The sequence below is a fragment of the Hibiscus syriacus genome, unplaced genomic scaffold (genome assembly GCF_006381635.1).
Source record: "Hibiscus syriacus cultivar Baekdansim isolate YM2019G1 unplaced genomic scaffold, ASM638163v2 tig00110577_pilon, whole genome shotgun sequence".
Lineage (NCBI taxonomy): Eukaryota > Viridiplantae > Streptophyta > Magnoliopsida > Malvales > Malvaceae > Hibiscus > Hibiscus syriacus.
The window spans coordinates 921,997-948,619 of NW_024062788.1; the positions used below are offsets into that span (position 1 = coordinate 921,997).

The window sequence follows — 26,623 nt, forward strand, 5'->3', positions numbered from 1 at the left end:
CACTACAATTCAAGGAGGATGGTAAAATTTTATGTTAGAAATACATATTAAAAGCTTAAATGGTATAAAATTAAAATGTATATATATATATGAAATTTATTATTTAGATTATACAAAATTTTAAAATTCCAAAAGATATGAGTGTATCTCAGTACCCCACGTCTATCCGTGATGGGGTCTCCACACTTTGACTAACACATTTTCATTTGAGCATGTAAAATTGACAGTATGAAAATGGGTCTCCCTCTGCCTTGCAATCTGGGACCATGTAGATTAAGGTCTTTGGGGGCTACTTCAACAGACACACTGAAACATAAAAATACAAAATTAGTTAATCCACTCCATTCTGCACCGTTCACTTTTACTCTCGTGAATTTCACTTCGGTCCAAACTCATACAAAACAGAGTTTGTCTTGTTCTTGCACTCGCCGCACACATCAACCAATGTATTAAGGCAGGATTTACACTATTATTACATGCATGTCTCTTTTATAAGGATTCCTTCTCCTTAAAGTCAAATTCTGCACCTATACGATTCCTCTTCAGTCTTCACTAAGCACTGTTTCTGGATATGTTGTATGAACAACACTTTCCAGCATAACAACATGCTAAGAGTACTTCCTTTCTTCTTACTCGGGACAGAACATAAAATTTTATGTTAAGAGTTAAAAGATTCGAATTTTTAAGTAAATGTAATAAAAATTCAAGTTCGATTTCCCTGAGCATTTAAGCTGCCAAGTTAGTTAACATTTTTTATGCCACCGCGTCCTTTACGGTTCACAAATGGCTTAAGGTCACAGTACTTTATACCTGGAGTTCTGCATCTGGGAAGCTTATCCTGATGCAGCGTATCTGTTAATCGGACTATGTTTCGTGTTCGAAGCTCGACAGTCGAGCATCTGATAGAACGCTGAATAGTTGAGTGTCTACGAACAGCTGCGAACGAGAGAACAACAAGATGAGTAAGCAGTCAAGGCTCGGCAATTACCATGCACAACGGATCATTTTAAACAACAGCAATGAGTAAACAATTGAGGCTCGGCTAAAGGAGCATATGTACCAGGATTTATGTAACAAAACCTCATCCTATTGAGTGTGTGTTGAGTAATTCTGCCTATTCAATGGACAAGGGGCTAAATCACACTAACATTGGTATGAATGCATTGTATTTTCTTTTTAAAAAAGAAGGTTAATATAAAAATAAGTGTCCAAACTATGTCTTTTATTAATTTTAGAGGGTATTCACCATGCTACTGAACTATGGGATTAAGATATTAGTTTTTTTTTAAAAAAAATTTTAAATTTTTTTTTATTTTTTTAAAAAAATAAAATTTTCAAAAGAATATAAATGCAACATTCGTTAAATAAGGGTTTTTAATGGCCGTTACGCGTAGACACTTAAAAAAATAACATTGGAAACATTAGACATACTTTGACCGAAAAATACTTTAGACACCTAAAATTAATAAAGAGTACAATTTAAACCCTTGTTTTGTAATTAAGCCTCTAAAAAAATTATGTCAGCCAATTAAATAGAGAACATAAATTACCTTAATAAACGGCCGGTCCTTGGTAGGAAAAGAGTCAATAAAGCTATCTTTAAGTAGTAAGGAAACCTGGAAGTTAATAGAACACATAAGAAGAAGATGATAAAGATCCACCAGTTGTGCAGCAATTTGTTAGAACATAAATTATAAGAACAAAAGTGTCAACCCTGTCATGGTCTGATTGTACACTAGTAATCGTATGAGATCTCAGGTTCACACAAAGCGATTCGAAGTATCGTTGCATAACTGCCAAAAATTCTGTTGCAGCTTGAGCCTGAATAGATAGAACTCACATCAGTTGCTGCAAAACATGCAAATAAAAAAGTACCGATAAAATTATCGGTAAACACCTGCACTTCATTGCACCTATATGTAGGATGTCTTTTAGCAAATGAACCTTCTAATGAGAGTTTGGAATGTATCGGCCCTAATTCCAATACAAGCTCTCTATGCCGAGGAAGTGTAGGCAACTGACATGATTTCACCTGAACAACAACTGAAAGATGAACTAAGAATACTCCAAGGGTGAAGCATACGGGTGTAAATGAGACGAGACATATCGCAAGTTATTCGAGTTTGACTCGGTCAACACTCGAATTGAATGGACTCGAACTCGACTCAAGTTCTTAACGAGCCAAAACGAACTACTTGATATCCGAATTGAAAAGTTCGCGAACAACTCGAAAACACAATATATTTAATTTTTAATCGGGAACTATAAATCTCGAACCAGACATGCAATCTGTCTAGAAATCATAAATACCTGGTTCTTGAGCAAATTAACTTGAACAAGATTAGATGTTTCATTTGCAAATCCATGGGTTTGTGTTGTAAGCCAACCTATATAACGAAAGAAAAAAAATCAGGGCATTCTATTACTTACACTAAATATATGCTACTGTAACATCATTTGCAGATAATAATTTGTATGTTCATTCAGAGCTTTAACCTACTTAAAAAATCTGAAATAGAATATTTTTCTGTTCGTGAATGCGCAATATAAATCATGTATAAATGTAAAGGAACATCCATAAGCACACTATGACTCACAAGAAAAGGAACCGGGGCATCAAGAAATTCAAACATCCTCATTGGTAGCACCTGAGTACAAATAGAGTTTCAAAAAGTGAAACAAAGGATGATAATAGATTATTGAAAGTATGATTGATATCTAGAAGGACTACTAAATGCACTGACATGGATGTTAAGATTAACTATGTTGCACTGATACGGATACGGGAACAGAAACCATCTTCAACAGCTTATTGATGATATGAAGATTTGAGCAACATCCAGAAAGATATATGCCAACTAGAATTTCAGAAAGAGCAGCAGGAGATTACCGGAAGAAATAAACTCTGCCATTGAAACGGACGAATCAAAGGAACCATAGATAACACCGCAGCCGATAGGACACCCTGCATTGATGCAAACTAGTTTCAAAGCCAGGATATAATCTATATATTTGGTCATAGAAAACAACTAAGTGCAGTACGATCTTCTTACCAGATTAGGGCAAATTACTATGACCTGTTTCTCCAATAACACTCCATTTATCATCGCCAAAATCTGAAAGAATGATCAAAAGGTGAAAACATATCTACCAAAAATAAATCAGTCTTGTATATCCCTTCTAATCAATCAAAAAATTCAGAGTATCACTTTGATCTCTATTCCTAATTCCTTAATTTCTACATAGTATCAGAGCTCCTGTCATATGCCTATTGGCAATTCAATTAGCAAAATCATTATCAATAGTATTAGCAAACGAAAGACTATACGAAGTTAAGAGGTATGCGTCATAGAACATTACACTATCGAGAGAGAGAACTCGACAAATTGTTGCCGTCGTCCATAAAGAAAATGCAAAAGCTTCCTCTGCTGCTGCGAACTTTGCACCAACCTTTCACCAAGTCGAGTGATATGTAGGTGAATATATATGTTACGAAGCAGCATTGATTAAAAATAGTGTAACAAATGAAATACCTCAGCAGGTTCACATGAATATATAAAGCTTTCATCCAGTCCAAGGGAAGAAACTGAAGGTCTCACATACTCAATAGCCTGTAAATGCTCAAGAGGCTGAAAAATTACTTCTTTTCCTCGTGGCGGAAGAGATAAAGCATGATAAGCACAAACGATCCGTAGGATATCATTTTTGTTTTCCTATCAAAGTGATCAGATTAGCAAACATCAAATGGAAATCCAACTAATAACAATGATATGTGGAAAAAAAATTAGAAAGCAATAGAAAACTAACCCTAGCCCACTCCAATATGAAGTCATCTTGAAAATCTTTCTCGGGATTTGGGAAAAGATCCTCGTCCTCATCCTCTGATGCCAGGCTTCTAGCTGGACTGCCAAAGATAACAATATAATTACTGAATTGTGATAGGAAACAACCAAAAGGAAAAAGAAAAATCCAAAATAACAATAGATACACTCGTATAGGAAGCAGATACCTTACGGTAGGCTTGTAAACTAGTCGAGTTTGAGTAATAGAGATTGATTCAACTCGAAAATTTAAAATTGAGCTTGAATTGAACATGAAATAAAAAATTAAAACTCGACTTAACTTGAAAGCTCGCGAGCTTACAATTTTCAAACTCGACTCGAAATCAAAAATTGAAATTCGACTCAAGCTCAAATATTCTCAAACTTAGCTCGATTGAAGTTCAAACTCGAGCTCGAACTTGAAATTTAAGTACATGAAAGCCATATATTATTTTTCGACTCGCGAGCTTTTCATTTTAAGTATCAAGTAGCTCGCTTCGGCTCGTTAAAAATTTGAGTAAACTCCATTCGATTCAAATGTTGACCGACCTTTAATCTATATAAAATCAAATAACTCGCGATCTGTCTAGTCTCATTTATAACCCTAACTTACAATGCTTTCTCACATGAGAATCTCATCTAGTTTTTGTAATGGAGTTCTATTTATTATAATATAAAATTAACAATCAATTTAATCATAACTTACCACCTGAATATGGATGGAGAACTCCCAATTCTGTTGAAATTACGGCTCTTCATGCCAATACATGCTCCAATCTCAGGAGAAGCTTGTCCACTTTCATAGTGGCCATATATTCTTTCCGAGGCATCGGAACGATATCCTGAGGCTTCAGACATATTATCATCAAAATACAGCACATTCTTCCTACCATCCTTATCCATTTCCCTAACATGGTCCAAATCTGAAACTTCACTTGCTGCTACACTATCCGATGTCGGCGGCGAACTTATCTTTAGTGAAACAGATGAAACCTCCTCATCGATGGTTGCTCCACCGGCAACGAGATTATGAGCTACAGGATTGTTAACAGGTATTGAAGAAGCCATCCAATCATTAACATACTCCCTGTTTAGAGACTCGGTATTATCATTCATTTGTTCATCTAGTTTGGTGGCAGATGGGAACATTTCATTAACAAATTCTGTTATTCGATTCAGGCGCTCCTGTGCGATGATACTGCAGGCAAGTAAAACATTGGGAATTCGAGTATCAACAATACTATAGGCGTAGTTAACATCTAAGCTAAATTATTAAAATAGTACCCTTCTATTCTTTTATGTATCAAAAATAACACCAAAAGGAATTTATTTCCCAAACGACACCCATTTCTGTCACATAGGATGAAGACACACCTACATGGCAGCGCCTTTTGTTCTTCCTCAAGGAAGAGCCTTTGCTTAACTGACTTCATCTTGAATGACATCAGCATTTCTCCTAGGCTGCCATGTAAGCAAACGCACTTTCTTAAGGAAGAGCTTTTCAAAAAGCACTGTCACGTAAGCGAAAGCGTTATCTTGAAGAAAAACCTTTCAAAAGGTGTTGTCACGTACATTCACCTTCATCTTATGTAACAGAAATGAATTTCATTTTAGGAATTAAAGATTGTGAGTGCTATTTTGATTAAAAAAATGATTAAGACATTATTTTAATAATTTAGCCTAACATCGACCTCAAATTACAGTGACAAAGAATTCTGGGGGATCATTTGGGGAAAAAGAAAAAACTTGAAACCTGTTTAACATCTCATAGTGTAACTCAAAGAATGGCACTCTAGTGAGCAAACAATAGCAGCGAGGTGCAGATGCCATAAACCGGCTGCTTACTCCAGAAGATGTAGGAGGTGATGTACCAACTAAAATACCAGGTTGCCTATGTACAAGTTCCGGTACATTTAAGCAAACACCATAAACCGTAGCATTGCCTGCCACCTGATCAAGGAAGCACAAAATGTTTCACAACCCATCATTTCCTGTTAAGTCATATAAATGCCTTATTCTACAAGAAAAAAAACAGACATATTCTTGATCCATTGTTGGGTTCCAGTCATTTTCACAGGTTATAAACACTTAAAATGGTTATTATGATTGCTCAGAAAATGAAAGTTATGTTGGAACAAATATGAAATGTACCTTAAGTGAAAAAATAAAAGCGCAATCGTCTGTGTTCAAATGCTCCTGCAAAGAGTGTACAGCTAAAATTGTTACTTTTCTCTTCAGGCCAACAGTTACACTAAAGCTCTATACATTTAAGGACACCAATTCAGAAAGAATGGCAGATATATGACTAAAGACTCTTAGAATACCTCTCAACTCAAAACAAAACATCCGAGTTAATTGGCCTAACCCTAAAACGACTGTCATCGTCTGCACAGTTGGAGCAACACCTTTTGGACTTTGGTAATTGAGAAGAAAGTGTTCATTGATTAAGATAAAATAGAGGTAAGCAGACTCATAGGATAGGAGTGCCTTCATCTACACATGCAAAGTTTTAAAAATATTAAATTAGTCTCAACACATGGAATGGTTTTGATGTTGGCGGTCGAAACTATATCTTTCTTGCCCTGCTTTACCATATAACTGAATAAGGAAAATTATTTAACTTCGTTTCTTTTATCTCCTTTTCTCTGCCATGTTATATTGAACCAACAAGACAACATAGGAATCCTTTAGCATGGGATAATAAAAATATGTTAATTTCCTATACCTGTCCATAAAGAAGCTCATTTAGATCACTAAATGGAGTTCTTTCCAGCAACTCTCCCTAATTCATAAAAAAAAAACTAAATGTTGTAAGTCCATAAATTTTGATACCCAAAAAAGGAAAAAAGAAATGTATTACATTGACAAAAGTTACAAGAAATATCACAATCATATACCTGAAGGCTGCAACATATTAACAGAATTGAAAAAAACATCTAACACAAGGGAAAGTATAAAACTGCTCGAAAGGCCTCTGAAATATAAGTGGCATGTGTCACGTCAGTAATTAAGTAAATGTAAAATATCATCAAAACATGTGTTGACCATTAGTTAACTAACAGTTTCCTTCCAACAGGGGTATTTCGATCAAAAATTGAAACATTGGGGGCTGAAATGCTCCCAAAAAAAGAATATGGAACAAAATGGTCAAAACTAATTAATCATAAACTACAAATTAAAATGTCATCAAAAGGTCAAACGTGTACCTATAATAACCATTTTCCCCTTAAAACAGGCAAATTGAAGAGGAAGGCACTAATGAAACAAAGAGAGGAAAATACCGAACAATTGAATGATAAACTTAGTAATTGCACTATATGAACCAAAAGAAAGCAATAAAGTTTGAATTATGCTTACTATAAATCAAAGAAAAGTAACAGATCAAACCTTAACACCTCCAGGAAAACAAAAATTGGTTAAGTCCTTCATACGCATAGATAACCTCTTCCCGGGTGGGTATTTAAAAAGCATCTGTTATTCAGGGAAAACAGAAAGAAAGAAGTATATTACCATTGATCCAAACGCATTTACTCTAAAATGGTTTTCTTTTGATAACATTTTATTAACAGAATCAAGTGAAGCAAATACATTCTCTGAAAAGGGTCCATGTAGAAACTTAAGAAAAGACAACACAGAGACAAACTAAGTTCTTTCTTCTGTAATGGCACTGCCTTTATTTGCAAGGAGAAACACTAATTGTTAAATTGCACAGTTTGTCATGCAAACTTGAAGAAAACTACGGAGCAGGGTAACATAGTGTTGAAAATATAAAAGGTGTATTTAAATAGTAAACCTGAGGCTCAAATGTTGGAGGTGGAGTTCCCTGATGCTGAATCACCTTGAGATCTACGGTTCCAGATTTTTTCATTTCCATCTCCCACTTCTTCCTTTTAACAAGGTCTTCCTCTATGACCCCAAAATTAGCATTTGGATTAATCCCAACAATAATGAAGTGCTCAAATATTGATTTGGGGTGCTTGTATTTAATATGATCCTGAAACAACATACTCAAGATTACAATTCTGAATTCCAAAAGGAATATATATATAATATATATAGGTTCATGATCTACTTACACGGTGTAATTTTTTTTTAGTTTTACATAGATTTATGATTGTTGGATGAGTGAAAATAGAAGGGTGAGATTAACTATTTGTTTTTTCAGTAAATATTTATCATTTCTTACTATTAATCTCAGTAGTCTATTTTCAATCATACAACAATCTTAAATTTATGTGAAATTAAAAATAGCACTTTGAGCAAAGAAAGAGCAAAAAGTAAAGGTCAACAACCTTCTTGAAAAAAGGCAATAGAATTTAAGACATTAGCTATATATAGTTACAGAATATCCAACTAAAAACTATTAGCAATAAATGATGAAGCTTGACCTGATAGTAAGGCCAAAAGAATCTCAAACATAAGCTATTTGTTATGATTTCCCATACGTTGACCAGGATACCTAATCATAATCATGATTTCCTATAGTGTTATGATTTCCTGTACAAGTATACTAAGCAAACAAAGAAAGGAAGTAAAAAGAACAAGAGTTGGTACCACAAAATAACAGTAAAAAGAATACACAAAATGACTGGTCACCTAAAATCTGGAAATAAGACAAGAGTTGGTTTAAATACCAAAGATTTGGAGTGGAGTTGGTACCACTGGCGTTTCTGATTTGCCAAAACCTCAGGATTGAAGCTTGGCTGGTACCTCTCGTCCCTTGAATTGCCACCCCATCGCCAAGCCTTCTGTATCTGAGTTTTCAAGCACTGGAAACTATTGTCACGCAAGATTCCTACGGTCGGAAATTCACTCCGAGTGCGCCTATGCCCTGATGGTGGCAGCCATGATGGACCGGTGCTTTTCGACTGCGCTCGATTCTGTGTTTCCCTATCCTCATTCACAACCTCATGCTCAAAACCAGGGACTATTTCCCAAATGGAGGATCTTGACCGCTCTTCATGTCCTTCAGCTTCTTTCTTGGTTTGCATTTTGTAAAAACTTCCTTTTTTTTTTATCTCATCTTACATTGCTCGTTTCACCAATCAAACCCAAACCATTAATTTGTCAACCGTTACCACTAAAAGATTCGAACTTTTTCATTAATTCTGCAGAATCTGCAAGATACAACCCTCTTAAAGCAAAGCTTTTTATACATGACACAAAAGATATGAAACGGGTGCGCCTTTTCATTAGCTATTAATCCTCACTCCTCAGATTCTCTAACTACCCAGACCATGAAACCTTCCATCTATATGCTTCAAAAATCCAATAAAATAGAGTTGCATCTTTCTTTCATATAGTATACAATTTTAATTACAAATACTTGGAACAAACCAATCAGTTAAAAGTGCCCAACATATACAAGTTCTTCAAATGAAATGAGAATCAAAACAGAACATTTTTTGCAAGGGAAAAGTTGATTGGATTGAAACCCAGTTAATGCAAATGAAACATGAAATAAATAAGCAATATAACATCAAACATGTTGGGAGAGAAACAGGAGAGATGTCTGCCTTACCTGTTTTATTATTATTACTATGATTTCGGTTGTCTGATTAGCAAAGTTTTAGTTCCTTCAAGAGGGGAAGGGGAATGCTAAAGATAGAAGGGAGTTAAGTTTATACATAAAAAGAGAAAGGAGAGGTTACACATTAGAGGAGATTAAGCCAACTCTACTCAAATCAATTTCTAATATTAAGTTTGAATGATGGGCATTCATGTATAAGTCACCAATGAAATAGTAAAACACTCACAATAATTGTGTACGGAAGTTTTGAGTTTATATTTATACAAGTATTCGTTATTAAATAATTAAGAATCTTTATAATCATATTTGATTAATGAAAAAGAATGCAGCGCCTCTCGTTGTGTTTTTAGGAGCGTGATTGAAGCGGTGAAACATGAAAACCATCAGATGTGGCACATGCTCATAGGCCATAGCCGTCCATTTTACTCGACAACTGTGTTTTTATTCATCCGTTGATTTTTAGTTTCAACGAGAAAGATTCCGAAAAGCTACAACTTACTGAGTTATATGGCAACATTGTTAAATAAACTTAAGGCTAAATGCTTTCATTAGTCACTATAATTTCATTTAGGTATCAATCCATTATTAAATTTTAAGATATTTTCATTTTAATATTAAAAGTTTTACATTATTTTTTTATCATTAACCATTGATTTGTTAACACCCCTAATGTGGTGCTCATAAGTATTGATGTAAAAGTTAAAAATATTTTTTCACTCGTAATTTAATTCTCTATGTATCATTTCTGGGTAAAAAGATTTTTTGTGGATGAAAATCATTAGTCAGCAAACGATCAACACTCTAAAATAGAGAGGTTTTTTATCCTAAAATAAAACATTAAGGGCCAAAATATATATTAAAAAGAAGCTAAAATAACTATTTATAAAATATCAAACACTTTTTATCTTAAAATGAAACGTTAAGAACTGAAGTTGATATGACCATTGCAAAAGATCGATTCGTCAAGTATAATCTCCCTACAAGACTCTAAACACTTGAATAGGATGAAAATACTTTTTATTTATACCAAAAAAAAGGAAAATATTAGAAAAACAGCCAAATAAATAATATGTACAGATGATAGAAAGATGAATTCAAGAACAATTCAAGACAAAGGGGCGGACGAGATCCCTATATAGGTAAGGTATGATCAAGTCCTAGTGTAGTCTAATCCTAATTACTTAATCTAAGAAAGACAAAGATTTGGGTGGTCATATTTTGACTATTAATCCTTCTTAATTTCTTGCACGTGATGTCTTCGTTGAAATGAGCATATATTGAGTTCCTAACATTGTTTGGTGCGTTTTTAAAAAACGTTGAAAAACTAAGAGACAGTCGATTATATTTCTAAAAGACATGTTGACCAAAAACATCTAGATCTCATTCAAAAAGTCGTCGTAAATCTATTCATTTTCTATTTTTACAACACAACGTTAACTTCTTGTCTCGAATTGATAATTTTTGGGCTTCATTCTTAAAATATATGATTGTGTTGCCGAAATTCTTAATTCTTTAAGAAGGCTTGAAGACCCTTGCTTGCAAAATCTTATACGATTTTATTTAGTTGAAACTTGAATTACCATGACTTTGCACTTGTGATTAACAATCTATCTCGATCATGAGCCTCGATGCATGCATAAAAAATACTTCCAAAAATGATTAAAATAGCTATTTAATTATATGTTTAGGAGCATCTTTTGATATTATATTAAAAATAAATTTTGTGATGTTTATTTTTATTTAAAAACAACATAACGTTATTTTAAAAGAAAATTCGTGATGATTTTATAGCGTTAGAGTAAATATTATTAGATAAGACGTTATTTGAGATCAAGTAAACGTTTAAATTATAAATATTATAAGCATCGACTTTTCTCGTTTCATTGTTGTTCAATAACCCTTATTTTGATGTATGCTTGAGACAATCACATTTCTTGTGGAAATCAAATTATTTTTTGTTTAATAAGCATTATTTCGATGCATGCTCGAGACAATGTTCAATTATCTCTGTTGCAGTTGCTGGTGTTCGAACTCGAAACCTTTAGTGATAACAATAATTCTTCTAACCACTAAGATAATTTGGTTCGTGTCAGTAAATGATATTTAACACGTAAAACAAAGTAGATAATCAAATTTAAGATAAATAATGAAACTTGTAAATTAATGCTATGATGTATCAAAATTTCTTAATTTTTGTTAATTCGATAATCTCTCAAAAATAATCCAACCACGATACTATATCGAGGTTTCTTTTCTACAATGAATCTCATTCATAGAACCTTATCCATTTAGATAACAACTCTTAATCGTATTGTCGTAACCGGTTTTCGCCCGGGCACAAAATTATTTACTTGGTGAGAAAATAATGTGAATAAATGGTTTTAAAAAAATTTGGGAGTCGCCATCGGCCTTTTGGGTTAAGTAGGTCGAATACCTAAAAATTATCTTTTTAAAAAGTTTTTAAGAAAACATCAGTTAAAAGATAAACTGGTCTGCGTTAAACTGGTCTGCGTTTTAACCAAAAATTCATTCTTTTTAATAATAAAAAAGGATTCGTGATCGATTACGTTTAGGGAAGGATTAGCACCCCCACAACGCCCAAAATTGGTACTTATTAATTATAAATTGTCTCTATTATTAGAAATTTAAAATTCAAAAATATATTTAATTCATAATCCTGTTATTTCAAATTTATAATTTTAAGAAAATAAATTATATTTTTAAATAAGATATTTATTTATTTAGAAATATCAGAAAAGGGATTCTAGGTACTTTAAGACAGCTCATTTCTTAATATTAAAAAATAAATATTAATAAAACATTTATCTAATAAAAAATTTGATTAATATTATAATTTATAAAAGTAAAATATTTATTAAAAAAATATCAGAAAATTGACATCCAGTTGCTTTAAGACTACCCTTTCCTAATATTTAAAAAATAAATATATATTGATAAAACATTTATCTAAAAATAGATTAATATATATAATTTATAAAAATAAAATATTTATTTAAAAATATCAGAAAATGAATATCTAGTTGCTTTAAGGCTGGCCTTTCTTAATATTGAAAAATAAATATATATTAAATATGATAAAATTAATTTATAAAATTAAATTTATAAATAGAATTTTAATAGAAAACAAACAAATAGAATAAATAAATAAATATTATGTATACATATTTATATGACTTAAGATAATAATAATAATGAAAATAATAATTTAAACATATATAATAACAAAATAAAATAATAATAATCAAAATGAAAGAAATTAAAAGTAATAATATTAAAATGCAAAATATATTAAATGAAAAATATCCAACTGTTAGGGATTAAAATATAAAATATATAAATTAGTGGCCCTTATTTGAAGCATCATAAAAAATAATTATTAATAGTGTAATTAACCCTAATTAATTAACCAGTGATTAAAATATAAATTATTAAAATCTAAGGGACTAAATATGTTATTTACCCTAAAGATATATAATTGTACTGGAAATGACTAAAATAAAATAAAATTCGAAGACTAAATCATAATGTCCAGAAACTTGATTTAGTGACTAAAATTAATAATTACAAAACTGTGGGTATTGCGTGTATGGTTTGACAATTAATGAAATTACGCCCAGGCCCCTCATCAAAACGACGTCGTTTTGATGAGGGTATAAATACCCTAAAACCGGCCTCCCAAGCCAACTCTCTTTCATTTCTCTATTTTCATTCTCTCTCTATCGGAAAGAGAGAAAAAAATTCTCTCATCTCTCTCTAACAACCTCCGTCCGGAGGGAGCCCAAGGTCCGGCCGGCCACCGTTTCCGGCGTCGATCGCCACCGCTCAAGGTGGTTGGAAAATTACAAATGCACTCAAAATGAAGCTCTAATCCTCCACAGGCCGAATCCAGCCTTAGTTTTTCTTAAAACACTCCTACTTAGAGTAGATCTACAATAATACCTTCGATATTTCGAAGGTTTTGGAGACGTGTGGAAGATCCAGCGGTTGTTCTTCCTCGGTGGTAAGTCTTCTTCTCTCTTTTTTCTTTGCTTTCGATTTGCTATTGGTATTATTTGGTTGGTTGTTGGTTCATTCTGCTCTCTGTCCCTTTCCGTGGTTGTCGTGGCTCTCTGTCGTCCCTCTCCTCTCTCATTCTTGTAGGTTCAATAGCTTTATAGCCATCCCCGAGGCTCACCTTGGACCGGTCACAAAGGTAAAGTTCGGTGAGTCATCGAACTATGTGGTGACTCACCCTATAGCTTTGACGTGTGGAAGGCGTCGTGGCGTTTTTGGAGTATTCTGGCGAGGCGGTGGAAGGTGGTTGAGTGTCGGCAATGGCTGGTTGGAACAGCTGGCATCAGAGGCGGCAGCGTGGTCGTTCTGGAAGCTCTTAGAGCGGCGATGGCGTTAGGGGTTAGAAACCCTAGCATGAATGATACAAACCCTTTTGGGCCGTTGGATCTGGACGGCTGTGATCAATGGCGGCTGTTGGAATGAGGCACAAACCCTAATCTAGTTTAAGGTTCCATTGTTGGGCTTCGGGATTATTGGGCCTCTGATGTAATTTGTAATATATATTTATTTAATAATAAATAATAATAGTAATATATATTATATTAATAATAATTATTATTATATTTATGAAAAAATTAATGTCTACACGTATGACTTTCTCAATCGATGTCTTTTATGTTATTAAACAATAAGCCTTTAAATATATTCGTTCCAATCATAGATCGATGGGGGAGCGTGTGGGAGCAATCACTCTCTTCAAAGTTTTAAATTCTTATATATTTGAGATATTTTCTTTGTATTTTAAATAAAAATATGTTTTCGCTCTCCTAAAATTTATAAATTTATTCTCCCTTAAAATTGTACAAATTCATCTTGTAATATAAAATATTATGCCTATCCTTTACTCGATTTGATAATTTTCTAATGTTGTAGTAGCAACTACGCTAATGAAGCCAAACCTCCTCGACTAAAACCCGTCTTTCTTTTTGGCAAAACATAGATGGGAAATAAAGTTAGGTTATTTGGAATATTTTCAACAAGTTCACTAAGATTGTATATATATTTTATTAAAAACGAAAACTAATTCGAACGATAAATTACTTGACATCATTCAAATAAATATTAAATTCGAGTAATTATATATATAAAAATATTTTTTAAACTCGTATATCATAATCAGATATACAACTCGAGTTAATCTAAATTAATCACGAAACCTTAGAATTATCCACGGAGAATTGGCGATGCTGATGTTAGCAATAAGAGTGGGCACTGACATCAAGTCATTTTCAGTGATTCCAAATTAAAGAAGTTTTATTCTTGCGAATATTTGCCCCTTCATAAACCATAACTACCACTCATTTTATTATTACAATTTTAATGTTTGGGTCCACCGCCAAACTCTGGGAATGTCTCAGGAAAGGCGGGTTAATATACAGTTAATATACATCATTATCAGATATATTAAAATGTATTTAATAAATTCGGTTTAGCGGTACCTATTATGTTGACAACTAATAATGTTTTAGGTAGAAAATATGAAAAACTATTAAAAAATTTGGTAACCGGTAAACTTTGGTTATCGGTAAGTATCTATCCTTTTTATAAAAGTGTCCATACTTTTAACATATCAAGTAAATTTTACCGGTTTTGTCATAATGAATCTGGTTTTGTCATATTTTTACTTGTTATATTGTAAATTATCTATCCTTTTTATAAAAGTGTCCATACTTATTTCACTGTGAAAATATATTTATTATTATCTTTAGTTAATATTGTTAAATTTAAAATCTAAATAATATTTTATAAAATATCAAAACAATCAAATAATTTTTTGTGTAAATGAAATTATTAAATTAATATTGTAGGTGAAAAACATGAAACACTATTAAAAAAATTGAAACATAAATTACATAACTTTCAAAAAAATATATATCATTTTTATAAAAGTGTCCATACTTATTTCACTGTTGAAAACATATTTATTATTATATTTGGTTAATATTGTTAAATTTAAATTCTAAATAATATTTTATAAAATATCAAAAAAATCAAATAATATTTTGTGTAAATTAAATTATTAAATTAATATTGTAGGTGGAAAACATGAAACACTATTAAATAAATTAAAACATAAATTACATAACTTTAAAAGCAGTTTTAAATCCTATAAAGTGTCGATACTTTTAAAAAATGTATCGATCCAAAACGATATACCAGGTAAAAATATGATAAAACCGTAACAAAATGATAAACCGATAAATTTAAAAGTGTCGATACTTTATATAAGGATCGACACTTTGTGAATTTAAAAGAGAAGCAGTTATAGCGCCTATAATGTGTCGATACTTTAAAAAAAATATCGATCCACAACGATATAACAGGTAAAATGATAAAACCGGTATCAAAATGATAAAACCGGTAAAATGATACCGGATATATTGAAAGTGTCGATACTTTCGTAAGTACGTGTAATAAATTATCGACACTTTCAAAGAAATAGGTAATTATCCTTTCGAAAGTATCGACACCTGACATAAAAGTATCGACACTTTTGTATTTGTATCGATTAAATATAAATAACATATCCGATGAAATATAAAGGCCATAGCTAAATATCCTCTGAAAAAGATAGAACGGACGAGTTTTTGAAATCGAAGCGTAATTGTTGCTGCATTTCAGAAGGCGTTTCTAAAGCGAAGTTTGTTTTATTTGTTGCTGCAGTCGAATCGAAAAGTATGTTGTCGAAACCCTAATTTTTTATTATTACAGTAATCGCGATAGGGTTTTTTATGTGTTGTTTGGGGTTTTGGAGTAAGGAAGCATTTGGGACCGATTGCAGGTAGAAATAGATATTCAAGGAAAAATATAAATGTCGATACTTTTATTCAATTATAGGTAGAAAATGATATTATAGGTTGTATAAATGTGCCGACACATTTTGGTGTGGCCATTCAAATTCTTTTGAAGAAAACCGTTTTTACCACAAGAGTAGTTATCTATATTTGTATATTGAATAAAGTGTGTAACAAAATAATTTGATTTGCGTAAACTGATATATGAAGGAAAAATGGAGTCAATGGGTTGGAAAATTGTTGGTGGAGCAGATGACTTTGAAATTGAGGCCGAGACTCGAAAGCAACCAAAGGGTGGATATATGTACTTCTAGTAAGTATCAATGTCCTTTTGTTATTATTGTTGAAATGGTAATTGGATTAAAGTATCGATAAACTTTAAATTGATTACAAATTTTAAATGTTAACAGTATGGCCGAATGCAAAAGGATGAAGGGAGATGGCACACAGAGCGGTTCGGTATGTAAAATGAAATTGACATTGAGTAGTATTAGTATTTAGTGTTAATGTATTGAATAAGAAACGTTTATGTTTAATATTAGGTGAAAAAAGATGTGAGGTCCAAATGGAATTCAATGAGTGATGCTGAAAAGGAACCTTACATCACACAGTCAAGGAATGATAGTAAAGAATACAAAGAACGGAGGAAAGCACATGAAAATAAGGTATTCATTAAACTTGTAAATACGTTGATACAAAATATATAAGAACTATAACATTATATATTGTTAAAAAATGTAGGAAGTGTCGACAAGATGCAACATATATGGATCGACATTTTATGAGTGCACTCTGTTTTCCATTCATTCTGGAAAAAAATATCGACACAAACTATATTAGTGTCGACACATTATTTAGACATATTCTCTCATAAAACCGGTATAATTGTACCGGTTAGATTGAAAAATTACATATTACATTATACTTTTGGGTTCGATGATTTTGGGATCGACACTTTTTATATATGGATCGACACTTTATGGGTGCACCCTGTTTTCCATTCATTCTGGAAAAAAAATATCGACACAAACTATATTAGTGTCGACACATTATTTAGACATATTCTCTCATAAAACCGGTATAATTGTACCGGTTAGATTGAAAAATTACATATTACATTATACTTTTGGGTTCGATGATTTTGGGATCGACATTTTTTATATATGGATCGACACTTTATGGGTGCACCCTGTTTTACATTCATTATGGACAAAAAATATCGACACAAACTATATTAGTGTCGACACATTATTTAGACATATTCTCTCATAAAACCGGTAGACTTGTACCGGTTAGATTGAAAAATTACATATTACATTATACTTTTGGTTTTCGATGTTTTTGGGATTGATACTTTTTATATATGGATCGACACTTTATGGGTGCACCCTGTTGGCCATATTGTAAATTTACCTTTTACTTCAAAGTATCAACATGACCCTTAATGTGTATAAGAAACATGTACAACAACATACTGCTAACTTTTCTCATCTCATTCATAATTATATTCACATACAAAAATATAAATCGTATACAAAATTATAAATCTTATACAAAATTAACCCTACATTTACATCATTGCATCCTTTTGTTATTCTTATGTAATATTGCAGCTTTTGTTATCTCCTGTCTTCGTTCATTTTGATTGTGGCTTACGAGATCGTTTAATATTCGCGATCGATCCCAGTCTCCAACAACCTATATTCAAATTGTCAGAACGTTAAGTATTGTCAACTACAACATTCAATCTACGACTTTTAACAATTTTACCACAAACGATTTTTTCTATCCACTTACAAAATCACCAGTTGCCCCTGTAGAACCGATCGATTCCATCCACATCATCACATACATGCCGCAATCATATCTGTTACAAAATTTGAAAACCACACATGTCAATTATGATGAATACTGCATAAATTAAGCTTTCTATTTGTGATAACATCTCATACCCATTCAATTGCTTATTCTTCTTATGCTCCACAAATTTGAAATTTTTCAAGGGATACTCTCCTAGAGATCCACATGACTCAACCCAAATGCGTTTCTTATTATAAGAATCTAATATTTTAATCTGCATTAAAATAGAAGAAGTTATGCACCAAAAAAATTATGCATTATAATTTACATAATGTCCTTTCATACATACATACATATCAATCTATAATGTTATAGTTCTTATATATTTTGTATCAATCTTTCGAGTGGGTGCTACAGAATTTTTTAGAAGCCATGATGAATAAATCACCTATTTTGTACAATGTCTCCCGTATAAGTTCATCTTGGAACACACGAAAAGATTCGCGGGTAAAAATCGCAGCGGCATGCCTTTCAAGGTCGACCAGTTTTGTGATCTGGAAGGTCTTCGTATGGGAACTTAAGTAATCCGCTTTCAACTCGTTCATACGCATTCTACTAATTCCATCTTCAATTGCACGAACAACATCTAAATATGTCTTCTTGTGTTTCAGTGCAATAGCTAGTGAAGCATTCATAGACTCGCACCTTTGTGTTGAGCGAATATTGGCAAAGAAATGACCGGTTAGATATGCTTGTGCCCATAAGTGTCGTGTATTTCCCTTCTCAATCACCCATGGATGCTTTTGGACGTTGAATTCTGAAACAATCGAACGCCATTGAATATCAAATTCCTTGGTTGTCCACCAGGAAGCCATGCATTTTGAGAATGCTGCTGTAAACTTTGGGTCACCAATGTTAGCTTGTGCATTGCGAGAAAGATGCCAAGAACATAATTTGTGCTTAGCATAAGGGATAACAGATTTGATAGCCCTCTGCATTGCCCTATCCCCATCGGTTACAACGGAAATAGGTGATTTATTCATCATGGCTTCTAAAAAATTCTGTAGCACCCACTCGAAAGATTGAGACGTCTCGTCAGCGATTATGGCAGTGGCAAACACAATTGTGTTATGGTGATGATTGACACCAACAATAGGCATAATTGGTCGACCATACAAATTATCTTTGTACGTTGTGTCGAACGCAATTACATCACCGAAGCATGTGTAATCCGATCTCGATGTAGAATCCGACCAAATAAGATTATACAATGCCCCCGATTCGTCTTCCGAGTATGTCATAAAAAACCCGGGATCATCATGTTTCTTATAATCAAAGTAGGCAATAAGCGCATTCACATCCCCATCGACGATTTCCTTTGCTTTACCTCTTTGAAGTGCATTGTAGAGGTCTTTATGTGTAAATCCAACATTATGATAGCCCCCTGCCTGCTGCGTTAAATAGTTCATTACTTGTGACGTGCCAACACCGACCTCTTTCAATGTTGTTGCCTCATCGATATCAGCCTTACTTACAGCTCTATTAGAACGCATAAATGGTGTCATAGTAGATGTGCACAATGCATGATTATGTTTCTGATCAGACTTACTTATAACCCACTGATCGTTTGTATTTGTTGCTGTAACTACGACTCTAGCCTTACATCCTGTTCTTGTGACTAGCGTATGAGCACGTTGACGATCAACAGTATTGACTTTTGATACTTGAAACCCTTCTTTGGAACAACAAAATTCTTGTGTCTTCACATTCCCTTCCACGTCAAGCCGTGTTGTTCCCTTACGTGCACTAAACCCATGTTCCCGTGCGAATCCCTTGTAAAAGTTCCAAGCTTGATCACGTGAACAGAAGAGCTGACCAACCAATCTGTCAGATTCATCAACATTATGTACTTCATGGCATTCCTCGGTTGGCTTAACATTATCTACATCAGTATTATCCATGGAAAAAATTTTGTTGTGCAAGTTCAGTGCTCCAGGAGTTGATGGAGATGTAAGCAAAGGTTCATTTTGAACATGTTTCAGTCATGCTGCTTTCAATAGGATGTGGCATTGGTAGTGGTAGTTAAAGGGTGGGTACAACATTAAATTCGCAGTACATATTTAGGTATGTACAATAACTACAAGTATATATTATCATTAAATTTAGGTATGTACAATAACTACATATTTAGGTATGTTTGTTAACTACATATTTAGGTATATACATCTTTTGAGTGAGTTTTAAGATATTAATTTAGTAATTATAGGCGTCTAATGATTTATTTTTTATGTTACGATATATATTAATATTAAATTAAAAACAATAAACATATATATTACATATTTATTATTATCTTTGGTTAATGTTGTTAAATTTAAATTATAAATATTATTTTATAAAATATCAAAACAATCAAATAATTTTTTGTGTAAATGAAATTATTAAATTAATATTGTAGGTGGAAAACGTGAAACACTGTTAAAAAAATTGAAACATAAATTACATAACTTTTAAAAAAAGTATCGATCCTTTTTATAAAAAGTATCGATCCTTTTTATAAAAAGTATGGACACTTTCAATATAATAGGTAAACATATGATGTAATAGGTAGCGCTTATATAATGTAATAGGTATCGTTTATATAATGTAATAGGTAGTGGTTATATTGTAAAGTGTCTATCATTTTTATAAAAGTGTCCATACTTTTTTCACTGTGGAAAACATTAATTTAAGGTTATCTTTTGAGTGAGTTTTAAGATATTAATTTAGTAATTATAGGCGTCTAATGATTTATTTTTTACGTTACGATATATATTATTATTAAATTAAAAATTCTAAATAATATTTTATAAAATATCAAAACAATCAAATAATTTTTTGTGTAAATGAAATTATTAAATTAATATTGTAGGTGGAAAACATGAAACACTGTTAAAAAAATTGAAACATAAATTACATAACTTTTAAAAGAAGTATCGATCATTTTTATAAAAAGTATGGACACTTTCAATATAATAGGTAAAAATATGATGTAATAGGTAGCGCTTATATAATGTAATAGGTATCGTTTATATAATGTAATAGGTAGTGGTTATATTGTAAAGTGTCTATCCTTTTTATAAAAGTGTCCATACTTTTTTTACTGTGGAAAACATTAATTTAAGGTTATCTTTTGAGTGAGTTTTAAGATATTAATTTAGTAATTATAGGCGTCTAATGATTTATTTTTACGTTACGATATATATTATTATTAAATTAAAAATTCTAAATAATATTTTATAAAATATCAAAAAATCAAATAATTTTTTGTGCAAATGAAATTATTAAATTAATATTATAGGTGGAAAACATGAAACACTATTAAAAAAATTGAAACATAAATTACATAACTTTAAAAGAAGTATCGATCCTTTTTATAAAAAGTATGAACACTTTCAATATAATATAATGTAATAGGTAAATTTGCAATACTATCGGTATAAATATACCGGTTTACTTATAAAATAGGTAAATATAAGCGCTACCTATTACATTATATAAGTGCTACCTAGTATGTTATTGTACTTTATAATATTTCCGGTTAAATAATATAACATAACCGGTATAAATTTTAACCGGTCAATTGTTTAACCGGTCACGCCATATATTAGCTATTTTTTAGACGCCGCACCGCAGAACTACCCCAAACTCTACAGTTTCCCCAAATAGTTCATGGCCCATCCATTTCATATTAATTTTACATTTAAACAATAAAATTATACTTTAATTTCCATTTTCACTTTTAATTTTATTTATGAAAAATAATCTTTAAACTTTTATTTTACCACCACTTAATCTATTTTTTTCTTACACACTTTTAATCTATTTTGTTGAAGCGTTTTATTCTCAGTGAAAAATTCAAAAAAATTAAGAATAAATTCAAAATTTTAATATTTTATTTTTTAATTTTTAAGATATTCAATTAAATTTCATATTTTTTTCCTGAATAATAGAAATGTACTTCACCCCTCCCCTTAAGGATTAGGTGTGTCCTCCCCTGATAATTCATCCGATAGTAGTAAGGGTAAAAACGAGAGTTTTTTAATTATTTATTAATTTGTGATAAGTACAAGATAATTTATGTTCAAAGATCTTTCAATAAGGGATGGGTAAGGGACCTAAACCCGTCTGGTTCTGACTCGACCTGATGATTTTTTTAAAAAAAATTGAGTTCGAGTTAGGTCGGGTCGGGTTTGAGTTTAGGGTGAAAAATACCCGACCCGAACAAAAAAAATTATAATTTTACTTTATATATTTAGGGATAATTACAATAATACCCATATATATATTCAATTAAATTATATTTTTATTGAATAAAAATAATTTTTTTAATAAATACATTATTTCAGGTCAGGTCGGGTGGATTGAAAATCCGACCCGAGCTATGTTCATCCCTACTTTTAACATTGAACATTCACACCCTTGACATCTATGATGTTTGAACTCAGATCCTCAAGAATAATAACAATTATTTTACCACGAAAATCACTTGGTCCGAACTCAAAATGAGAGTTTAAATATAATTTTTAGTATGAACCTATCAAGATCACTTTTCTTCACGAAAAAATAGTTTTTTAAATTTGAATTTTTTAAATTAAGTTTTAAATTTTTATCCATTTTTAAACTTAGGTGTTGTTTGTTTGGCTCTGAATAGAATTATTCAGCGTTGAATGTTGAACCGTTCAGTATTCAGCGCGTTTGTTTTGCACCTCTGAATAATTCAGTGCTGACTGATTCAGCAAAACAGTACTGAATGATTCATTATAGTACATTCTGAATGATTCAGAGCCATTATCAAACAACATGTCATATTCAGAGTTAATTCATACAGAGCTTCTGAATCATTCAACATTTAAATCATTCAACGTTTAATCATTCTGAAGTAAACAAACATCCTTTCAAACTTTTAGTACATGTAATATTATGAAATTGTTTTTGGTAAGAGAGTACACAAATTTAAATCATTCAACACTTAATTATTCTGAAGTAAACAAACATCCTTTCAAACTTTTAGTACTTGTAATATTATAAAATTGTTTTTGGTAAGAGAGTACACAAAATTTTAAAATAAATAAATAAATTCAAGACCGAATGACACTAGTGAAATAAGACATTATATCGCGCGATGGCACCTATAACTGACGAACAGGATGTGGTTGTCGCTGTCGGTCGTCATATGAACGTTATGGCATTGAAATCTCAACTATACCCCTAACTTTATTTTCTTTTTCCGCATTAGGGTATCCCATATAAATCCACGTCCAATTTACTGAACTTTTCAGTTCACCTTCTTCCCTGCTTCAATATCAATTTCAATTTCAATTTCGCCCAAAATTTCACCCTAAAATGGAAATGGCAAGAAAATTTTATCAATACTTAAAGAAACCCTATTTTCTCTACATTAATTACCTAAAAGTTCTTAAGTTCAATTCCTAAACCCTACGTTCCTCTGCCCTTGTCTCATTTTAGTTTCATTTTATATATATATAAAAAAAGGAATCGCAAATCATTCTGAATTCTTCATGTTTTCAAGTGCTTCTTTTCCTTTTGATTTCACCTGTCTTTCTTTTTTATTCAGATTGCAAGAAGTCCAGCAATTCCTGTGAATAGAAGAAGGTTGTTCTTGCTTTATTTCTTTTGACAAAATAAGAACCTAAATTTTTACTCTTTGTTATGATGGAGGCGTCTCCTATTAGTTTTGACTTAAGCTCTGACTACGATGAGACGATATCGGTTTGGAAGGAGCCGAAGTGGGACGATTACAACTGGTTATCGGAAGTTCTGGAAACCGTTGATAAGGTGTTCGACGATCCCGATGAAGTGTTGGTGGTCGGGGAAGTCAACCCCACCAAGAAATCAAAATCACCGAATTCAGTGGCCAGGAAGGTCGCTGATGAGGACGATGGTGATTGTGTCGTTTTGGAAGGTGACCCAGATAAGGCCTTGTCGGATGTTAATGATCTCCATGAAGATTCCGATGAGTGTCTTATTGTCGGCCAAAAAGGGCAGGTAAATATCTATCTCTTTAATTTGTAGTGCTTCTGCTTCTGCCTGAGTATGCTGATTGTTATTTTTTTCGGTGTTTGCTGCTGAAAATAGACTAGTGGTTTCTATGCTCGTTCCAGCTGTTACTAGTTAAATTTTTTATTGTTTTTCTTCCAAGGGATGAATAAACCGAAATTATTGATTCTCTTACTAATTTATAGATTTAACGATGCTGATATCTTTATGTGCTTTCAGTGAGAAGAAAGGCTTTGTTTGGTGACTTGGTCTTGAGTTTAGGGTTGGTTTATGAATTGTTATTTAGATTTCCGGGTAGCATTGCATGTTAAGTTGATTAAAATTGTTGTTTTTTTGTTGTTATATTTCTTGATTTTTTCGAGTTTTCCGTTGCGGTTCTACATTTTTGTAGTTTGTGTTCTAGCTCCAGCAACTTTGCTTGTTCATGTAGTGTGGAGATTTGTTATGCATTTATTTACTCTTTTCAAGTTTTAACATCCTAAACACCTTTATGGGTTAATCAGTATGTTGTGCTGTATATGCCAACCGGAATGCAGAAGTGAGGCGTTATCATCTGGTGCTGTTAAAATGAGCTTAGATCACTAATCTATGGGGGAAAACGAGTCGTAAAGGTTGGTCATTTTCCTGGAAGTGAATGTTACAGGGTTGAGTTGCTGTAGGGGAAATGCCCGGTTTGAGAACCAGAAAGACGTATCTTTGTTCTCATCTGATCTTAACAGGGTGATGTTATCTGTTTGGTTGATAATTTTGTTGTAGCAGTGTGGACAAAATGGTCCTATCTTGCTGCTGAAATGTCAAAAGATTGAAAGTAGACAATAGGCTCAGAATTTTCTATCATGGGCCATCTGGGAGCTGAGGTGATCTTAGGGTAACATGCTAAATATTATTAATGTTTAACGTGCTCCGTTACCTTTTGCTTTATGCATTGAAGACTGTTATCTCCCGTCTCATAGGCACTGTATTCACGATAGCTCTCTCATTTCTCTTTGATATTGTTGCAGATTGCATGCAGAGATTACCCCCATCCACGGCATGATTGTGCTAGGTTTCCTTTCAGTTCAACCTCACATGAACAATATTGTGAATTGGTAAATATCTTAATTTTTTGAAAAGTGACTTGAAATTTTATTCATTTGTGATGGTCGATTGCTGCACTGTTTCAAAGATTGATGCTCTTGAATTTAGCATGCATTTCTAATGAAAACATTGAATGCCCATTTGAAATTGCAGTGTCATTGCTTTGTTTGCGACTTAAAAGCACCATGTAGTTATTGGGGCTCAGGTACCCGTACCACTGATCATTGTCATGCCACGGATAAAGAGGAGAGGTGGAAGAATATGCGAAAGACTTCCAGGCATGCCCGAAAATTTCCCATACCAGTTACAAAAGCTCCTGTCATTTCTCACTCTACTGCAATTCCCCGACTTAACCAAGCTCCATGCGACGATACACAGTTCACACTGCAGAATCAAGTTTCTAGGCTAATTTTGACTCAAGCTGCTCGGAACCAGATGCCTCAAACTCACATCCAACAGCCATCATTAATTCGTGCTCGTTCATCTTCCAGATGTAGGGTTCCATACAACCCTAGTGTGGGTAGTCAACGTGTTTTAAATAGGACAATGCATCCACATCCAGTTTCACATCAGTTACATGGGGTGCATAATACCGTAATTCGAAGGGATCGAGGTACCAGGATTCGTAACTTGGGCCCCCAATTTGTCTCTTCCAACACACTGTCTAAAAGGATGGAAGCTGTGTCAACAATGAACCGCACTGCATATGTTCCATCAGAAAACATTACTTCTAGTATTGCTTTACAGCATCAACAGAATCCCTCTTTGCTTACAGTATCAAGTGAAAGGAACCCAAACCCAATTTGCTGGCCAAATCTTTGTTCTGGTTCAACTTTAGGGGCAAATACTCACCAGAAGCCTGGTATGGGCAGTGTCACTAACAATTCAGCATCCTCCCGGTCCTCGGCGTTCGGTCAGCCTGTTCCTCAGTCAAGCTTGAACCAAGATACCAATCACCTTCAGAATCAAAATCAACAGGCAATGAATCATGTTTCTGATTACGACTTGAACTGGGTCAACAACACCGGTGAATGCAACCAGCAACCTTCCGTTGGTTGTTCACAGATTCAAAGCTTCACAAACGAGAAAGAAGCATCCGAGGAGGTAAATGAAGGAGATAAATCAGTTTTCAACGAGCTGGAGAGCTTCCTTTTCAATGACCAGTCCTTTCCTGAAGAGTCTCTTGCAGAACTCTCCTCACTTTCTGCCAATCATATGTCTTATGATACTGGTATGATTTTTTTTGATGTCGACATCCAAAACATCTTGGGATCGTCTAACTCGTGCATAACTGATTAGCGTAGCTTGTGCATTCTAGAGAAGTAAAGCTGGTACTCATTCCGCGGTCTACAAAACAGAAGAGAGAATTAGAGATGGTAGTTGTTTTATAGGATTGATATGGTGACTGCATTATAATAGAAGCTTTTATGGTGTGCAATTGTACAGAAATGGGTCGTTTTTCGTTA

The 26,623-nt window shown here is 32.8% G+C and overlaps 1 protein-coding gene and 1 pseudogene across 2 annotated transcripts; one reads left to right on the plus strand and one right to left on the minus strand.

The window, feature by feature from the left end:
* Nucleotides 1-218: 218 nt before the first annotated feature.
* On the minus strand, nt 219-9,524 carry LOC120133201 (annotated as a pseudogene).
* LOC120133186 lies at nt 9,246-26,623 on the plus strand. Of its 2 annotated transcripts, XM_039149832.1 has the most exons (4): nt 9,246-9,259; nt 23,593-24,068; nt 25,082-25,168; nt 25,311-26,623. In XM_039149832.1, exons 2-4 carry the CDS (start codon nt 23,733-23,735, stop codon nt 26,454-26,456), a joined length of 1,569 nt encoding a protein of 522 aa, XP_039005763.1. In that variant the 5' UTR covers nt 9,246-9,259; nt 23,593-23,732; the 3' UTR covers nt 26,457-26,623. The 2 variants fall into 2 exon arrangements, with proteins under 2 accessions (XP_039005763.1, XP_039005762.1); XM_039149831.1 differs by lacking the exon at nt 9,246-9,259 and having other exon boundaries at nt 23,543-24,068.

What these genes read in the sequence shown, in the direction of transcription:
- LOC120133186 (XM_039149832.1), top strand. Translation starts at nt 23,733, where the DNA reads ATGATGGAGGCGTCTCCTATTAGTTTTGACTTAAGCTCTGACTACGAT. An exon ending in TTGTCGGCCAAAAAGGGCAG is followed by an intron (nt 24,069 to 25,081) that starts GTAAATATCTAT and finishes ATATTGTTGCAG; the next exon opens with ATTGCATGCAGAGATTACCC. An exon ending in ATGAACAATATTGTGAATTG is followed by an intron (nt 25,169 to 25,310) that starts GTAAATATCTTA and finishes TTGAAATTGCAG; the next exon opens with TGTCATTGCTTTGTTTGCGA.